This window comes from Barbatula barbatula, assembly GCF_947034865.1.
Source record: "Barbatula barbatula genome assembly, chromosome: 20".
NCBI lineage: Eukaryota > Metazoa > Chordata > Actinopteri > Cypriniformes > Nemacheilidae > Barbatula > Barbatula barbatula.
Genome location: NC_136783.1, coordinates 1,284,511 through 1,298,024, shown reverse-complemented (window position 1 = coordinate 1,298,024; position 13,514 = coordinate 1,284,511). Strand labels below are relative to the sequence as shown.

Here is a 13,514-nt window from a genome sequence, read left to right as displayed (position 1 = left end):
GGGCGGTCCCTGCCGTGTCCCAAACACCTTCTGGGCCCCTTCGGGGGCCTAGTGCCCGCCTTCTCACAAGGAGAGGTCTTTCTCTGGGTCCCACTTGCAGCCGCTCTCACCCTCTGAAAGATGGTGTTCGGCAACTCGACGTTGCGTCGTGGCGGCACGCAATGACGAGTATAAAGCAGCCCTCAGCACTCTCGCTTCGACGGTGCGTCGAGCTGCGCCATCGCCTGGCAGATGATTTAGCGGAGCCGTTCCCCCCGGGGGGAACAGCACTGCTAGTCATTGAACCAACCCCCGCGGGTTGATGAAGCAGATCGCAGCCCCCCCTTGTGAGGTCCCTGGGTGCTTGGTTAGCATTTCAAACCATCAAGGTGGCTGGGAGTGTGGTCCGTCTCGGCATTCGATCCAGCTCGCCAGACCTCTGCCGGACTTCGGGCATCCTCTTACCTCAGCAGAGGCAGGGATGTTCCTGTGCTCCAGGCCGGGGCTGCCACCCCTCTGGCGAAGGCGATCGAACCGTCCCCTCGGCCGAGATGTCCAGTGGCTTCGACAGCCGCACTTCATCATCCCCAAAACCAGGGGTCGCTGCATACCTTGAGCAGCACCTTGCAAGGGTGCCGTTTGGGAGGCGCAGAAGCGCGTCCTGGTGTCTGTCAGACGCCAGGAGTGGTTCATGACAACTGACCGCATACTCTCATGTACAGTTTCCCTCGGCACTGTCGAGGGGCTGGCATGTCAGTAACGGGTCAGCCGGGAAAAAGAGAGCAGCTCTCCCTGGCGCGGAGCTCCCCTTTTTCCTGGTAGAGAACTCAACACTGTCTCCATGACGGTCAGTGCTGAGCTGCTTGAACTTTCAGGCAGCAGCCAGCGGTACCTTGAAATCAGTTTCAGAGGCTCCTGGGCATGGTGTCCTCGGGGGTGGCCTGTCCCCCTCAGGTTGACGCACATGGGACCGCGACAGCACTGACTACAGAGATGAGTTCCCTGGAGAGCGTGGCGCACTGGCAGCAGGCGTGTCGTCATTACGCCTGCTGCCGTCGCATCCTAACCCCGAGCAGGTCTTGAGGCCGGTCGTGGTAACGACAGACGCCTCCCTACGGGGTGCGGGTGCGGTGTGCAACGGGCGCGCAGTGTTGGGTCGCTGGACGGGCCCCCGCCTGCGTTGGCAGATCACTGCCTTCAAGTTGCTAGCTGTCCTGCTTGCACTGATGAGGCTCCGGCCTCTCGTGCAGAGCCAGCATACTGGCCCGGACAGCACGACCGGCGTAGCGTACTAAACCTCAGGGTGGCATTCGCTCGCTGCAGTCATCGCAACTCGCCCAAAAACGCCTCCTCCCATGGAGACAGCAGGTGGCAAAGCCCCTGCAGGTCACATGCCCACCGGGTGTCCTGAACCAGACAGCCAAGCGCTCTCTCGTCAGTAGACGCCTCGTGGGAAGTGACGACTCCACCCCTGCAGGCTGGCCTGGGTGTGGTTTGGGCGGGCACAGGGGGACCTGTTGCCTCCCTGAACACCACCCAGTACCGCTGGGCACTCCTTGGACGAGGACCCCCTCGACACGGAGGCCCTAGCGCGCAGCCTCCAGTGGAGACAGCAGGTGGCAAAGCCCCGGCATGTCACACGCCCACCGGGTGTCCTGAACCAGACAGCCAAGCGCTCTTTCGTCAGTTGACACCTCATGGGAAGTGGCGGCTCCACCCCTCCGGGCCGGCTTGGGTGTGGTTTGGGCGGGCACAGGGGAACCTGTTGCCTCCCTGAACACCACCCAGTGCCGCTGGTCACTCCCTGGTCGAGGCTCCCCCCTCGACACGGAGGCCCTAGCGTGCAGCTGGCCGCGGGACAAGCGGAACTACGCTTACCCCCAGTGAGCTTCATTGCGCAGGTCCTGTGCAAGGTCTGGGAAGGGAGTATCAAGTGCTGCTAGTTGCGCCTTACGGGCCCAACTACACTTGGTCCTCGGAGCTAATACTCCTGATGACAACTCCCCCTGGCCAAATCCCCTGGCGAAGGGCCTACTCGCAGGGGATGGACACGTTGTGGCATTCGAGCCGGACCTCTAGGTCTGGCTCCTGGATGGGACGAGGAGTTCCTGGATGATCTACCCCCCACAGTGGTGGAGACTGTCACTCAGGCAAGGGCCATGCCCACAAGGCTGGATGCCTTTAAGTGGCGCCCCTTCTCGTCCTGGTGCTCTTCTCGAGGAGAAGACCCGCGGAATTGCTCGCTCAGGAACGTGCTGTCCTATTGCAGGAGAGAATGGGGAGTAATCTCCCCTTCCACATTGGAGCGTGGGTACCCGCTGTCGCGGTTATCACGTACCAGTTGCTGGTGAGCCTCTGGGGCGGCATGACCTGATTATTAGGTTCCTCTAGGGCGCGAGGGGCTAAGGCCTCGTCCGCGCCCCGTACCCTCTTGGGACCTTAAGGTGGACCTTTGGGTCCCCTTTTTTCGGGCCCGGCGGAGAGCCCCCTTCCTCGTTCTGCGAGGGGGGTTGGCTCTCCTGCTGGGGCTCGAGTCCATCCAGAGGGTGAGGCACCTGCAAGCATTCCGTGTCCACCGATTGCCAAAATTCAGGCCCGGTGACTCTCACGTGATCCTGAGACCCCGGCCGACTTACGTGCCCAAAGTTCCGCCGCCCCCCTTTTGGGAACTAGGTGGTGAACTTGCAGGCGCTCCCACACCGGGAGAAAGACCCAACCTGTACGTGGGGTGTCCAGTAAGGGCATTGCGCCTCTACTCGAACCACACAGAGAGCTTCAAGGCCCTGAGCAGCTCTTGTCTGTTTTGGAGGTCAGCAACAGGAGTGCTGTCTCCGAGGAGAGTTGTCGCGCTGGATTGCACACGGCGTGCCGATCCTAGCCCGTGCCCATTTGAGTGACGGTACACTACGCTCGTGGTGTGGCCTCCTCGTGGGCATCGGCTCAGTGCGCCTCTCTGGCAGACATCTGTAGAGTTGCGGGTTGGGCTACGCTATACCTCGCAGAGGCTTGCAAACCTCCGTGGGGAGTCGGCAGCTCGAGTCTTGCCAACAGGTGAGACCAGCAGTCGTGGGGCGTACGCCTGCGCATAGCGCCCTTCCCCTTCTTAGGTGGATCAGTGCGCTATGGGCTGCCTCCCTTCTTTCCCCAAGGGTGAAGAATAGGCAGTCCGTCCATCCGTCAATAAGCACTCAGGGCGGCGGGCTCGGCGGAGCAGCCCTGCCGCCTGTGGCCGGGTATCAAGCTGAGTTATTACATATAGCTCTAACCGGACCTAGTGCCCCACACGTAGTAACCCCCCACTAGGGTGGTTCCGTCTGAGATGTCGTCATGAGATGGTTCCCCGCGTGGCAACCCATGACCTCCCCCAGGTGGACATCCACCTTGCGGCATTCCGCACATACCTCCCATGAGTTCTCCCCTATTTGGTGAGACCATGTTGGTCTCCACTGTATTCCCCCTAGGGTGGGAAGTGGTCTCCGTAGCGCACGTCCTCATTGAGGGAACAGCGCTTACCCAGTAGCCCTACGGTACCGGACGGCTTCTCGTTTAGAGAACAAGGCCTCCGTCTGTGGTGGCCGAGGGCAGGGGCTACTCATCTTTGCCAAAAGCTCTGGGAGCCCCTGCCTGCCCACTGGAAGGTTACAAATTTCGCGATAGCGCTCACGTGTGGCTCGCCCAGGCCGGTCAACGTCGCTTCGCTAGAGATTGTGACGCGGCTAGTGCCGTGGCGTTTTCAATAGGAACCCCATCTGTCGGCTTCAACACAACGTCGAGAGACCGACAGAAAGGGAACGTCTCGGTTACGCATGTAACCTCTGTTCCCTGATGGAGGGAACAAGACGTTGTGTCCTTCATGCCACGACAATAGCCGTCCGCTGCAGCAGTCACGAGATGCTCTCAGGCTCCTCAGCACAAAAGGTGAATGAATGAGCACGCCGGCTCCCCTTTTATACCTGGATATCTGGGGGCGGAGCCCGGCATGCAAATTTCATTCGCCAATTTCATTGGCCTTTTCAAAATAGTCAGAGATAGTTAGAGTTCTCAAGGGCGAACCCCATCTGTCGGCTTCGACACAACGTCGAGAGACCGACAGAAAGGGAACAGAGGTTACATACGTAACCGAGACGTTTTCTTGTACAGCTGCTTTGTAACAATGAAAATTGTAAAAAGCGCTATATAAATAAAGCTGAATTGACTTGTGAATGAGCTGTTGATTCATTGATTCACAGTTTATTTGCTCCAGAAACTTATTCATTTAGAAACGAAACCACGATGTGTGTTCCTCAGAGGCTTTTGTATAAAATCAACATGACATGTGCACTTGTTGTTTTCTGGACAAAAATAGCATGATATTGCACTTGTGTGATTTTGCATAACGAAATAAATATGAGACAAAAGCTCATTCAGGGTCATTTTTGCCCAGATATCTTTAATTTTGTAAATATCACACAGTAAGTTGTTGCCAGCATCATATTTGTCACCAATCAACTGTATGAAATGTAAGATTAGCTACTTCTGTCTGGGACAGGATGGGTGCATTCAAAATTTGTATTGTGTTCATTTTCATCATTATAATTAACGCGTTAAATGCACAGCCCTAGATATTCGTTTTTATTTCTTTACACAGTACTTTATGTCTTCCTCAGAAATGGTCAAACAGAACAAAGGTTTACAGAACAAAGGTTTATATGAAATGGCAGAATTACCTTTTACTCCTGATAAGGAGGATCTGAGCAAGACCTTGGCAATGTTTGAGGTGCTGCATTGCACTTTCTGAAAAAAGTAAGAACAAAGACATAGGTCTTGATTAAATATAAAAAGCGTTAGAACAGATGACTTACAATGTACTACAATTGTGATAAATTAAGCTTATTCTGATTCTAAATCCACCCAACCACATATTCAGAAAATTACTATTACAAAGAAGAAAGTACATGTTTGGGATGCCATGAGGGTGAGTAAATGATGACAAAATACATTTTCAATGACCTGCTCTTTTAACATGCTTCCATGCATTTGACAGGCAGCCAAAGTGCAACTCTATCCATAACTATTGCGGCCTTCAAATCATGTTTAAATGACAGCACTGATTAACTTAAAGCACAATGTTACAACATTTACATTTATTAGCGGATGATTTTATCCAATGGGACTTACGAATAAAGCCAATTCATGAAAGGATTTTCATGACTTTATGAACTGTATGGTATATCATTGGCAAAGTCACTTAAAAGCATACATCGTTCAAACTTCTAGGAAATAATATGTTCCATGTGTCTACAAATAGGAGAACAATTTTTCAGAGCAAAAATTTGAGAATATGCAGACTGTGTACCAATAACCAATGACTGCTTAAAATAACCTTTAAAGTGCAATAACGAATAACTTTAATAATACACTCACCTTAAGGATTATTAGGAACACCATACTAATACTGTGTTTGACCCCCTTTCGCCTTCAGAACTGCCTTAATTCTACGTGGCATTGATTCAACAAGGTGCTGAAGGCATTCTTTAGAAATGTTGGCCCATATTGATAGGATAGCATCTTGCAGTTGATGGAGATTTGTGGGATGCACATCCAGGGCACGAAGCTCCCGTTCCACAACATCCCAAAGATGCTCTATTGGGTTGAGATCTGGTGACTGTGGGGGTAGGGCTGGGCGATAAATCGATTTTATCGATTAACTCGAATTTGACGTTTAGGGCGATTTGTTTTGAATGAAAATCTGTTTTCTCTTTAACTTCTACGACCGACACTCCCGAGTGTTCACATCAAACGCGAGTTGCGCGAATAAAACGTGCTATTCACGAGCAGTTGGACGCTTGAACATTTTGAGTTTAGTCGCTTCATTCGCGTGTGTAATTCGCACCATTCGTGAGTGAAATACGCGTCATGGGAGGGGCTTCTGGCAAGCGGCTCTCGTCTAATTGCGACATGAATTTTGTTGAGAGGGTAGCGGCACACCCAGACACTGATCCACTTCAGTGGTGGAAGCGTCACGAACCAAACTTCCCAAGGCTCAGTAATCTGGCCAAAAACACTTGTCTGTCCCTGCTACAAGTGCCCCATCAGATAGGCTTTTCAGTGTGGGAGAGGGCATTGTTACATGTAACAGGGCATGCCTCAAGCCAGGGGTAGTAGACAGGCTTGTCTTCCTGGTTAAAAATGTGTAAATGAAGAATGTTGAAACTAAAGTAATGGATGCAGATGTTTCATTTTGTTTACAATTTCAGGGATTTTGTTTGCACTTTATGAATACCACTGCTGTATGTATTTTTGTACAATCTAATTTTGTCATTTTTGCTACATTTATTTGACCAAAAAGGGATGCACAATTAAATTATTTATATATATTTTAAGTTATTTTGAAGGTGCATTGTGTCACTTTGAGGTAAGTTTGAGGTTATTAGAAAACTGATAAGCTACATTTTCACTGTTTACAATGGCAGGGCCTGCCATCTCGTTTATAAGCATGTTTCAAGGCTTGTTTCCTGTTACACTTATGCCCCAATGGGAAATTTAGATTAAACTGCAAAAAGGAAAATCAGAACAAAATAAAGAGCACATTTGTTTTGAGCAATTTCTTTGTCAGTTGTAGTTTGTTTTTAAATAGAAAAAAGAAATAGATTAAAATCGAAAATCGGGTTTGGTGTGAAAAAGATCGGAGATTTTATTTTTTAAGCCATATTGCCCAGCCCTATGTGGGGGCCATTTTACTACAGTAAACTCATTGTCTTGTTCAAGAAACTAGGGATGCTCCGATCCGATATTCGTATCGGGTATCGGCGTCGATACGTAATAAAATTCTAGATCGGGTATCGGTGCAATTTGTCACCGATACCCGATCTGACATCAAATTTGTGCTAGGCGATGTAAAAGTTCATGGAGACACCGGCGCTTAAACTCTCTCGTGGGCGGCTGCGCATTGCGCAACATGCGACATCATACGCTAGCAACGTGCTCTGTACGTAGTGTACGTGAACAAGTGAACATATAGCAGCGAACAGCATGGAGCGAGCCAAAATATCTGTCATTTGGAGTTATTTTACAACAGCTACGCCAATAAGTTCCACCGCTTTCATTGTTATGGATGGGCAACCGCTGTCCGTCGTTGCGAATAATGGCTTCAGACTCCTTATAAACCACCCGGAGCCGCAGTACGACACGCCGAAGCGTAAATATTTATCTGATATTTATCTCTACCTTGAACTGTACCGAAAAGTCTGCAAACACATATCCGAAAAAGTTAAAGATGTCAATGCGGTGAGTTTTACAACAGATATCTCGAGCTGCGACGTGTCGCTTTTAAGTTTAACCACACACTGGTTGGATGAGAATTTTGTGCCACAAAATGCCACGTTAAATGCAACAAACATGTGCAGTTTTACTAAGCTAGGGAAGCTAGTGTTTTATTCATCTGTTTCTGTGTTGGATGTTAAACTAAAACTTTAGTTTAGTTAAGTGGACTTTGCTTTAGTGACTAAAGCATTAAAAAGATCTGATTCATGTTATTTTAAATATATCTAAAGCAGTAAAGCTATTACTTTTTTGCTCAATTTCAGCTGCTTTATTGCGAATTGATTTTTAAATTATTTTTGCACTTTCTTAAAAATTATTAAGAGATTTTGTTTCCATTTATTTATACCCGTTTATCAAGCTAGTGAAGCTGTTGTTATATTCAGCTGCTTAATTTGCACTTTAATTTTGAATGTCTTTTGTCCAAAGATAGTGAAAAGTTTTGTTTTATTTTTCATTTGTTTTGCACCGGTGCTGGTTTAATAAACTATTTACTACATTTTTGAATCATTAGTTTGTTATTTTGTTTTACGGGGTCAGGAAATTTATGTTAAGTCGAGCCTGATGTCTTGTACTGCAATGCACATAGTTTATTAAGTAATTGTGCACTTTACATTTTTTACCTTAGTATCGGATCGGTACTCGGTATCGGCCAATACTGAATCTCAGGTATCGGAATCGGTATCGGAAGCAAAAAAGGTGGATCGGAGCATCCCTACAAGAAACCAATTTGAAATTATTCGAGCTTTGTGACATGGTGCATTATCCTGCTGGAAGTAGCCATCAGAGGATGGGTACATGGTGGTCATAATTGGATGGACATGGTCAGAAACAATGCTCAGGTAGGCCGTGGCATTGAACAATGCCCAATTGGCACTAAGGGGCCTAAAGTGTGCCAAGAAAACATCTCTCACACCAATATACCACCAACACCAGCCTGCACAGTGGTAACAAGGCATGATGGATCCATGTTCTCATTCTGTTTACGCCAAATTCTGACTATTATATGAATGTCTCAACAGAAATCGAGACTCATCAAACACCAGGCAACATTTTTCCAGTCTTCAACTGTCCAATTTTGGTGAGCTCGTGCAAATTGTAGCCTCTTTTTCCTATTTGTAGTGGAGATGAGTGGTACCCGGTGGGGTCTTCTGCTGTTGTAGCCCATCCGCCTCAAGGTTGTGCGTGTTGTGGCTTCACAAATGCTTTGCTGCATAACTCTGTTGTAACGAGTGAATATTTCAGTCAAAGTTGCTCTTCTATCAGCTTGAATCAGTCGGCCCATTCTCCTCTGACCTCTAGCATCAACAAGGCATTTTCACCCACAGGACTGCCACATACTGGATGTTTTTCCCTTTTCACACCATTCTTGGTAAACCCTAGAAATGGTTGTGCGTGTAAATCCCAGTAACTGAGCAGATTGTGAAATACTCAGACCGGCCCGTCTGACACCAACAACCATGCCACGCTCCAAATGGCTTAAAACCCCTTTCTTTCCCATTCTGACATTCAGTTTGGAGTTCAGAGTTTGGAGATTGTCTTGACCAGGACCACACCCCTAAATGCATTGAAGCAACTGCCATGTGATTGGTTGATTAGATAATTGCATTAATGAGAAATTGAACAGGTGTTCCTAATAATCCTTTAGGTGAGTGTATAAAACAAAAGAAACCACAATGGGGAGTGAACAGGAATGTTACAAATTATAAACATGAAACAAAAGACTTCCCACAATGGGGCGAAACAAGAAAATAGATAACTGGATTTACTGATAACAACAAGACTAAACAATAACACGACATCCAAAACACGGCAAGAATCCAACAAGGTAAATAACTCCAACAAGACAGGGTAGCAGGTAAAAGTGACACAAGCTTGACTGCAAGTGATGCAAACAGAAGCAAAACAAATCCGCACAGGACAGGACAAAACACACAAGGGAAATATATTGGGAGACTGACAAGGGATAATAATCAAGGGGCATGTGTCTGGAATGAAACACTGAAGGGGAGCTAACGAAAGAACAAGAGGGGCGGGCCAAAGACGAGACCAGAGAGAACGCATATCATGCCGTGACAACAATAATATGTCTCTCTCCACACAAAACATAAGGCTCCGTCATGATCCTGCCACTAGACCAAGAAAGGCATGAAATTAAGAGGCAGAACCATGACATTTTCTCCATAAAACTGCAGTTTACCAAAGACGGTTTAAAAAATGCAGTTTGAAACTGCCCCGGTTAATGACGTCATAAACCTATTACCAGTCATATCAACTCATTTGATCCGTGTGGATCAGCAGTTTGAGGCATAAATATGCAGTAAGGGGTAGGGATGGGACGAAATATCGTTTGGCGAAATTTCGCGATACAAAACGTGACGAAACGCATCGAGTTCGAAAAAAATGGATCGCGAAATAAAGACTAGATGGCACTGCTGCATGATCTGTGTAGTATATAAATAATTTAGTGTATTATATGTGTGTGTGTGTGTGTGTGTGTGTGTATGTGGGGCAGGCATAGTCTACAGCGAGCGAACAAATTAGCATTAGCACCAACTGCCTTAGTTGCCCCCAAAAGGCCGAACAATGGAGTTCAATGAGGTCAAAATTGAGGACGCTCCGCCTGGATACAAGTCATCTGTCTGGCAGTATTTTGGCTTTCTCATTATAAAAAAGACAAAGACGGCAATAGAGTAACTGACAAGACTAAGACTGTGTGCTGTCCTTCCGTACACCACCTCCAGCACGACAAACATGAACCACCACCTTCAACGTCACCATAAAAATGTGAAGACGGCCCCGGAGAAAAGCCTACCAAAGGGACAGCTGAGCATGAAACAAGCACTGACACCAACTTTACCCCCGTCAAGTCCGCGTGCAAAACAGATAACCAGGCTCATTGGCGAGTTCATAGCGGACTATATGGCTCCATTTAACATTGTAGAGAACAGAAAATTCATCCAAATGTTCAAGGTGCTGGAGCCCAAGTTTAAGATGCCATGCCGAGGGCATTTTTCAGAGAAGGTAATCCCGGAAATTTACAATGAAACCAAACAAAGCGTGAAAGAGTGTCTAAAAAATGCCGACTGCGTCGCCCTGACCACCGACGGCTGGACCTTGCGTGCAACACAGAGTTATATCACGATCACGGCACAAGTCATAAACGAGAAATGGGAGAGTAAAAGCTTTGTGTTGCAAACTCGTGAGCTAAGTGAAAGTCATACTGGTGTTAACATAGCTCTCGTGTTGAGAAATGCACTGAGTGAGTGGGAGCTAACGAGGCCACACACAACCATTGCTTGTGTCACAGACAACGCGAGCAACATGGACATTGCTGTGAGAGAGAGCGGCCTCCACCCTCACATCAAGTGCTTGGCGCATGTTGTGAATCTGGCCAGTAAGCGAGGCTTGGCTGTGTCCCGCGTTGCGCGCCTTCTTGGTCGTGTGCGAAGAATAAATGCATTCTTTCACAAGAGCACCACGGCCGCCGCCGTCCTGACCAACAAGCAAACTCAGTTGGAGCTGCCTCGGCATAAACTCATCACCGATGTCCAGACCAGGTGGAATAGCACGTACGACATGCTGGGGCGATACCTGGAGCAACAAGCAGCTGTCTCAGCAGCGCTGAGCAGCCCAGAAATCCGAAGGAATGCGAGAGAAATCGACACTCTGGATAACACGGATATATCAGATGTAGAAGACCTAGTGAAACTGCTTAAGCCACTGAAGACAGCCACAACAGTTGTCTGTGATGAAAAAGAGCCCACTGTTTCACTGATAATGCCACTGAAATTCATGATCGAGCAAAGCATGTCACCAGACGAAAATGACACACAGACCATCGCCAACATGAAAAGCGCTATCCTACTCGACATCTCGGACCGGTACTCCGGGGACTGTAATGACATGCTGCAGGAGTGCACAGCGCTTGACCCACGATTCCGAAGCCTGTCCCATCTGAATGATGAACAACGCGAGTCCATTTATGCCCGAATACGTGAAAAAGCTTCAGCACTTCATGAACAGCGCAACCAGGTAGGCTAACTTTTATTGAAAAAATTGAGGTGTCCTGCGCGTGTTTAACTATGTTTGTGTAGGCCAGAGCCTGAAAACTTATTTCTCATGATTTTTTTGTTTGTTTGTTTATTAGTCGATACGAGAGAGAATGTCTCTGTGTGCATGTGTCTGTGACTGTGTGAGAGAGAGAGAGAGAGAGAGAGAGAGAGAGAGAGGGAGTGAGTCTGTCTCTGTGTGCGTTTGTCTGTGTGAGAGAGAGGGAGTGAAGGATTGAAAGACAGAAATATTTGAGCTAGTTTTTCTATATATTTATTTTCTTCAGACCAGTTCCACTGATGAAAGAACCATCAGGGCCAGTGCTTCAACATCAGGGGCAGCAGCAGAGCAGGCCAGGGTCATGGTTGAGGCAACACAGGGAGCAGAGCAGAGCCAGGAAGAGCCAGTAGAAGGAGAAAGGCAGATGCAGGACGTGACACAGCCTCCCCCACCAAAGAAGACCGCGTTAGAAGATCTCCTTGGGAGCTCCTACAACACTGTTGAGAGAGTGCAGTCCAGTAGAGGGATTGGAATGGAGATACTCTCCTACAGAAGTGGGATTCCTATCCCACTCAACAGTAGTCCACTTGAGTGGTGGAAAGTTAATGCATATGCTTACCCCATACTTGCCCCCCTTGCCAAAGCCTACCTTTGCATTCCTGCTACTTCAGTGCCCAGCGAGCGTGTCTTTTCCACGGCAGGAGACATTGTGTCTGCTCAAAGATCACTGATTACACCAGAACATGTTGATATGTTAGTTTTTTTGAAGAAGAACCAGTCCTGAGAAAAGGGTTAACCTAGGGTTAGAGCAGCACTAAGGGAGTGTTCTTGTTTGTATTTGGCCTGTTAGGCCTTGAGTTTCCCTGTGTGCAACTGAAACAAAAATAAACAAGTTGTTATTATACAGTAATATTTTTTTCTTTTTTGATATCGTATCGTGACGTATCGTATCGTGACTCTGACATATCGAGGTGCATCGTATCGTGAGTTTAAGTGTATCGTCCCATCCCTAGTAAGGGGAGGGGTCAAAAAAGACCTTTGAAGTCGGACACTTTCTGAATCTCACTGTTTTGTCGCTTGCAAACGTGAACAATAGAGGAGATCGCGTTCGCGTTTTTATCGCAGACAAAGTGGATGTAATCGAAATACCACTGTTTTTACATGAAGATGGTTACAATAATAATCACAGAATGTAGTGTCAAATAATGTCCAAATAAACAGCTTACACAACAACATGTAACACATTTTCAAGGATTGTATAAACAAATGGTAAATGAAGTAAAAAGCAAGTTGCTTTTGAGAGACAGAGGTCATAACAAATGTTTATCATATTTAATAACAAGCAGGTTTCTGCCACCATTTCACGTCCATAGTATTTTTCCACACCATGCAAGTCAAAGCTGTATTGTAGCAAATATTCTTCAGAATTTCTTCTGTTTTAAGACCCAGACACTTCTCAGATGAAACCACACAAAGATGAGGCATAATGACTAAACGGTCCATTTAGATATGTATGTGTGCATGTATATTTTTTAATGGATTGATTTATTAATTCACACAAACATACAATAGAATAAAGAGAAAATTACAACAAGGAAGAATTGTAATGAAGAGAAATTTTAAATAAACGCATGTCCTAATTCTGAACTTCACTAGGCGTGTTTTGTTTTTGTTTCGTTTGCATGTATATATAAATAAACAGATGCGTAATCTAATTCTTAGAATGAAGAGAAAATGTATCAGTTGACATTCTCAGCCAATGAGCTTGAAGCTGTGTCGTCATTCAGTCGTTTCCCATCATGCTTTTGAATAGCGTAATCGGAGCAGAGCAACTGCGCTCGACTGCTCAATCCGACACAGCCGCCTCGCCGTCGCGAGAGTTTTTTTGGCACACGTCAGCATGAGGTCAGAGCAAGGCGGACGTAACCGCCTTGTCCGTAAGGTCGGACACTTTTCTAACCGGCATGCAGCTCGCGGTGATCACTTTTGCGCAGATGTTGCTCATCTCAAACAAGCCTACTGACATCGCCTGCCATGCGCGCGCACACACACACACACACACACAGTATCAGTAGAGAGTTCACTGACTGCAGTCTATTAGCTTTTATCAATGATTCATACAGCTAACGAGCTACTGGTGTTTAAACGCTTTACGACCCGCCATAAATATATATTTGCCAATG

The 13,514-nt window shown here is 47.2% G+C and overlaps 1 protein-coding gene across 1 annotated transcript in view; it reads right to left on the bottom strand.

Annotated features, from left to right (window-relative positions):
• Window positions 1–13,514, bottom strand: part of suox (sulfite oxidase) — a 37,665-nt gene that overhangs the window by 23,497 nt on the left and 654 nt on the right. The window contains exon 2 of the mRNA XM_079482772.1: window positions 4,686–4,752. Within this exon, the coding sequence (XP_079338898.1) occupies window positions 4,686–4,744 (59 nt within the window). The 5' untranslated portion in view covers window positions 4,745–4,752. The remainder of the gene's footprint in view (window positions 1–4,685; window positions 4,753–13,514) is intronic.